General features: G+C 55.6%; 1 protein-coding gene across 1 annotated transcript; it reads right to left on the bottom strand.

Moving 5' to 3' along the window:
- Nucleotides 1–1441: 1441 nt before the first annotated feature.
- Nucleotides 1442–5795, bottom strand: APLNR (apelin receptor). The gene has a single exon (XM_030561821.1). The coding sequence runs from the start codon at nt 5515–5517 to the stop codon at nt 4393–4395; it is 1125 nt and encodes a 374-aa protein (XP_030417681.1). The 5' UTR covers nt 5518–5795; the 3' UTR covers nt 1442–4392.
- Between the last annotated feature and the right edge of the window lie 535 nt (nt 5796–6330).

Below are 6330 nucleotides of genomic sequence, written 5' to 3' on the forward strand. Positions count from 1 at the left end.
GGAGGACCCTGGTTTAAAATCACATGTGGGCAGCTGTCATTCACATGCAGACCTACATGCTACAGCACTCGTGTGTGTGTGTGCCCTCAGACACAGAAATGAAGGCACAAGCTCACAGACACACAAACATGTGTATGCCAATTCCTGCACACTGCTACAGAGATGAAATTGTTCACACGCACACCAACACACATGTACACCAACATACATGTATGCCAACATGCACTGACAGAAACAACCAAAGAGAACCAGATGCCAACACACATTTATACCAACATACATGCCTGGACACATGCAAACAGGAGCAGATACCAACACACATGCACATTGACACATAGAAGCAAACACTAACACATATGTACTCCAACACACATGTACACCAACAGGCATGGACAGACACACACAGAGAGGCAGACACCAACACACAGATACATAACACACATGTACATCAACATACCTGCACATAGACATACAGAAGCAGACACCAACATACATGTACATCACCATACATGCACACACAGTAGATACCCACACATGGACACAGTGCCTGCTCAGAAGTAGGAACCAACACATACACACACATTGACATCCATGTGCCCACAAATACCTCATTTACTGCACAAACTAGGGGTCCCCTCCAGAGCTTTGTGCCTCTGCAGGCTGATTCTGTCCTTTCCCACCACAAGGGAAAGCTGCTTCTTCTCTGTCCCAAGGATTCTCCAGCAGGTCTGGACAAGCAACTGGTTCTGGTCAGAAAAATGGCCCAGGATCTGGCTTCTCCTGGGAGTACACGAGTGACTCTGCCCACAATCCCATCCCAGCCTGCGTGTGCTCACCACCCCTGAGCAGCTAAGGGGCGCTTTAACCCACGCATGTTTGGGGGGGTCGATTGACCAGGTAGGGCCTTCTGCTCTTCTCCCCCCTTCCCACCCCAGCCTCCCACCCACTAGGCTTCCACATCTGGTTTTCATTTAGCAGCTCCACCCAACAGCAGCTCCTAAACAGCTGTTCACTCCAGTTGTAAATTCATGGAGCTGTCTGGCTTTGCAGGGACGTGGCAGGAGAGATTAAACGGTGGTGACACACACATACCCCCATCCAGCTGTCTCCTTCCCCTTGTCTCTCCTCCCCACCCTTTCTTCCCACTCTGTGTCCATTATCCTCCGTCTTCACCATGGTCATTCCCCCATCTCTGCCCCCCCCCATCTCTGCTCTCCCCACCCCAACATTGCCCCCTCCACCCTCTCTGCTCCCCACTCCCCTCTGCTCTCTTCCCCCCTCCCTACCCCATTTAATCCCTTTCCCATCTCTGCCCCCTTTCCCCACCTCTCCCTCCCCCCATTCTTTGATCACACATACCTAACCAGGATCTCCATTAACTTTTCCCCAGGGCAGTTACTGAGCTCACCTGACAAGAGGCATCTAGTCAAGGCCCATTTATTCATCATACACAACAACTGCCTGTTGCATCGGCATGACAAGAGGCAGCCCCTGTCTCAGCCGTGACCCCACAGTCCAAGGCCGACCCCATTGTTCAGAGTTCTGATGGGGCAGCCCTTGCAGGGGTTGGAATCCCAGAGACGCCCCCACAAGCTGTGAGGATGCTCCCAGGCCAGCCCAGAACAATATTTGGCCTGGAGATCTCGCCAGGGGATCGTGGCCTCTCTTCTGTCACCAGATGTCCACTTGGAAATACAGGTTGCTTGTGGGCACTAGGGTCTTCCGAACCATGGACGCTGTGTCCCAAAGGAGAAAAGGCTGCAGATGACCTGTTTTTAACCAGGCTCTAGTTCAAATGGAGCTGCCCACCCTCCCTGGGACACCTTCTCCAGCCTCAGTGGATCCGTAGCAAGCCGAGAGTCTTCACCATTCCCCCAAGGGCTGGGTCAGGTCAGGAACTGCTCTTATTTGCCCAGAGTCCCTCTAGATCCCTTATGGGTGAAAAGGGATGTGGACGCAGCGCAGGTCTTATTCTAGCATGGTCCTGAGAGGCAGCGTGGGTGGGTGGCCCAGTAAATCCACTGCATCCTACCGAAGCAGCTGCAATCTCACAGCTTTCCTGTTGCTGTTCCAACTCCTGCTCCTCTGCACTCATTGGTCGCTAGCCGACCTGGCCCTTCCGTCCCATTCCCTTGCCCTTCAGCCCCTCACCCAGAAAAGGGACACATGGCAAGAGATGCAGCCCAGTGACCCACTGGCCTCTCCTCTGCCACAGCCCAGTCTGAATAGCAAAACTGCCCACCCCTCGCTCCCCACAATGCCCTTCTTACACAGCTTCTCCCATAGTCCATCGGACTCAGGGCATGGACAGCGAGTAGAGCCGTGCCTGGGGACGCTGGCAATCTGGGTGCTATTCCTGCATCTGTCCTCTTAGGTGATTCTGGGCAAGGCACTTCCTTGTACCGTGCCTCAGTTTCCCCACCTGGTACCAACCTACTTTGGGAAGCACTTTGCAATCTGCTGACGAGAAGGGCCAAGTATTATTATCAGGAGTTGGTTAACAAGCAAGAGCAATATATATCTATGTAGCCCCCCCTCCGCAATCAAACCAAAGCCCCTCCTTCCAGGGAGGGCAGTTCCCTGCATGCTCATCCTCTGAGCTGCTTTGGAGTTGTGGCTGAGGCTATCTGAGCAGAGGGAAGAAGGCAACATGTGAGCTGTGACCCTCGTTAACCTCCTCACAGTCTTTTTTTGACATGTGGGTGAAGGTGAGCAGGTGAATAAACACAGGACCATGAGGGAGCAGCAGCTTGGATTTCAAAATCGGGGGCGGGGGGAGAACCTTCCTGCCCCCAGCCCCTCTTTTTCCACCATTGTGAGATGATTTCCTCCTCCTCTCACATCATGGCTGAAGTGGGACACATACGCCTTCCCCCCTACACACACACCACACAGCGTGGCGTGGCTGTGGGGCCCACACTCACCCCCAGATGAAACAAGCCCAGCGGGGGATCCTGGGTGGGTGGGTGATGTAAAGGAGGGAAGGCTGAGTGAGGGGACGGTGGCTCTCAGTAAAGGGAATGTATGTGCCTGGCGGAGGGGGGCGATCCCACGGGTAGCAGCTTCCCCACTGACCCCAGTCAGCTGGGGGAAGAATTGCTCCCAACACCTTGTGGGTCTGGGTATTGATGGAGGCATTAAGAGAGAGAGGGGGAGGAGGGCGTGGATGGGGATGGGGGTTGCAGACTCTTTCTCCTACCCCTCACCCCACCATAGCAGACAATGGGCAGAGTGAATTTTCAGGGGGGCAGGAGCCAGTGTCTCAGGTGAGGAAGCAGCAGCAGCCAACCGTTCCCTCCAGCCATGAGACACTGTGCAGATCAGGCTCACTCTAGAGCCAGGAGGGCATTAGGGAGTGGTTATTTGGGGGTAGTCGTCCAGCCCCCCCCCCCCTCCACCACCACCGCCAAACTAATGCCACAGCCCTAATGCCCAGCCAGTGACCAGGGCTGGCCCCTGCCAGCCCTGGGGGGTGGGGAAGGCGGTGTGTGGGGGAAGGGCCGGGAATACAGAAATGGGGCTGTCTGCTTGCAGGTCATGAGCCCTTTAGCGCAGGGGTTCTCAACCTTCTTCTTTCGGTGGCTCTCGTAACGTACTATAAAAACCCCACAGCCTTTATGTGCTACAATTGTTTTTCCACACGTAAAAGCCAGGCTGGCATTAGGGGGTAGCAAGCAGGGCAATGGCCCAGGCATCAGAGGGCCCTGCGAAGCTAAGCTGCTCAGGCTTCAACTTGAAGCCCAGTTAGCAGGGCTCGGGCCAGTGGGGCCTTGGCTTTCTTCCCAGGGCCCCAGTGAGTCTAATGATGGCCCTGCTTGGCGGACCCCCTAAAACCTGCTCATGGCCTCCCAGGGAGCCTTGGACCCCTGGTTAAGAACTGCTGCTTTAGGGTATGTCTACACTGCAGCTGGGGAGACAGATAAGGCTAGGTCTGCGGGAGCTAACACACTAAAAATAGCAGTGTGTGGCCATTGCAGAGTGGATGGCAGCCTGGGTAGCCACCCAGGCAAAGGCCTGCCAGAGCTCTTGGATCCATCCTTGGGTGGGTAGGTCTGGGAGGCTTCTCCCAGCCACAGTGTAGATGTGCCCCTAGTGGACAGTCCGTGCCTGGAAGGGTTGCGCTGAGGTTCTGCGGGGTAGCCACGGGTCTTGGGAATGCTTTATCTGCACAAGGCCTGTGACAAGGGAGAAGCAAATCCAAGAGAGAGCTGGAGGAAGAGAAGAAGGAGAAATGGAAGAGGTGGTGAAGGGTGAATGAAGGAGACAGCGATGGAGAGAGAAAATAAAGTATGAAAGAAGGAGTGAGAGAAGCAATGAAAGACAGAGGGACAGCAGAGCAGGACTCACTCTACCTGATGTCCCCAGAGGAGGGTCCATGTCATCCCCCTTCTCTTAGCCTCGGAGCAGAGTTCCCTGCCTGCCTGGACCCAGTTTCTCCTGTGGAAGCTCCCCACCTTTTCCCTGCAGGTTCTGACTGTGGGTAGAGGAGTAGCTGGCTGACTTGTCCTTGCTGGACCCTGGCCAGCGTGCCCTGCTGCAGCACAGGACAGCAGCACAGGCCTGCCGGAAGCGAGGGTCAAAGAAGGCATAGAGGAAGGGGTTGAGGCAGCTGTTGATGTAGGCCACACAGGTGCAGTAGGGGTGCAAGTTATTGAGGAAGGCATGGAAGCCGCAGGACCAGGGAATCACCTCTAGGTCCATCAGTACGTAGATGGTCTTCACCAGGTGGTAGGGTAGCCAACAGAGGGCAAAGGTGGCCACCAGCACGATGATGATGCTCAGCAGTCGCTTCCTCTTCCTCAGCTCCTCGCCGCGCTCCTTCCGGAAATGGTCAGCGATGGTGCGGGCGATGAAGAAGTAGCAGGTCAGCATGACGACAAAGGGGACCACGAAGCCCAGCATCGTGGAGGACAGGCCCAGCCCCACCTCCCATGCCCCCTCAGTCCCATTGGCCACCACGCCTGAGTAGTCCATATAGCATGTCACTTTGGTTTCTCCCAATAGCACCGCTGCCTGCCGGAGGATCATGGCTGGCAAGGCCAAAATGGCCGCCAAGGCCCAGAGGACAATGGTGGCCACCAGCCCACTGGCCCTCCACCTCAGCTTGGCATTAGCCATGGGTCGCACAATGGCCAAGTAGCGATCAATGCTGAGGCCCATCAGGCAGAAGACGCTGGCGTGCATGTTGACGAAGATCAGGTAGCTGCTGAGCTTACATGTGAAGGAGCCGAAGGGCCAGTCGTATCCCAGCCAGGAGTAGGCAGCCCAAAGTGGCAGGGTTACTACAAAGGTCAGGTCAGCCATGGCTAGGTTGGCAATGAAGGTGTCGGCTGAGCGCCGCTTCTCCTGCCCTCTCCGGAAGATGGTCCACAGCACCAAGCCGTTGCCTGTGGTGCCCAGCAGGAAAACAAGCAGATAGATGGTGGGGAGGAGCACCAGGGACGGGCTCCATTCCTCGTACTCACAGTCGCCTGTCTGGTTCTCGCCATAGGCTGCCCAGTCCAGCTGCTCCTCCATGCCTTAGAGATCCCAGCTCGAAGAGTGGGAGAAGGATACTGGGAAAGAGGAGTTTCTTCTGGCCCCAAAGGTTTCTCAGACTCTGTGGCTCTGCTGGGACCTGGGTCTACGGGGCAAATGTTCTAAGTCCCTCTGACTTCCCAGACACGTCCTTGCTGTTGTCGCTGGGGAGATAGCCTAAGCCCTAATCTTCACTCAGCTCATTTCTCTTCTCTTCTCCTTCCTTCCTTAAGCCTCAGACAGATGTGGCCAGAGCCCTCCCTGCTCTCTCTCTGTCTCTCTTTGTCTCACACACAGGCAGCTGTTCCTTCCTCCTGCCTGTCAGTCCCTGAGCCTTGTGTCTAATTAGAATCGTTAAGTTACAGCCCCTTCCCCCTTCTTCCCACACCCACCCCTCCCCTCAGCCTCTCACTCAGCATCCTCAAGGCCAGCAGACAAATTGGCTCCTGAAGTGCTGGGCAGAGCAGCTCGGGCTGCTCCTTGAATCCACGAGCCCATGCTGCCTGCCCATCTCCATCCCCACCTCCGTAGGTCCCCAGATCCAGGGCTGGAATGTGGACTAAAGCCAGCCGGAGCTGCTGGGGGGCAGCAAGGGGGGTGGGTCAGTGTGAAATTTCACAGATGCATTTAGCAACCCCACTAAAGTGATCGGCCCTGTCTGTCTGTCGTTCCCTCTGCTGGTTCCAGCATTCACTTACAGGAGTTCTATTTTACCGGCATGGCAAGGGAAGTTGCCAAAGCAAATATCAGCCCCCTTTGGTCCCATCTGTGCTGCAGAACCAAAGACTTGGCTGTAACACAGTGGCCCTTGAT

This window comes from Gopherus evgoodei, chromosome 4 (assembly GCF_007399415.2).
Source record: "Gopherus evgoodei ecotype Sinaloan lineage chromosome 4, rGopEvg1_v1.p, whole genome shotgun sequence".
In the NCBI taxonomy this organism is placed as follows: Eukaryota; Metazoa; Chordata; order Testudines; family Testudinidae; genus Gopherus; species Gopherus evgoodei.

Bases quoted from the DNA above. Each gene is read 5' to 3' on its own strand.
- APLNR (XM_030561821.1), bottom strand. From the start codon at position 5,517: ATGGAGGAGCAGCTGGACTGGGCAGCCTATGGCGAGAACCAGACAGGC.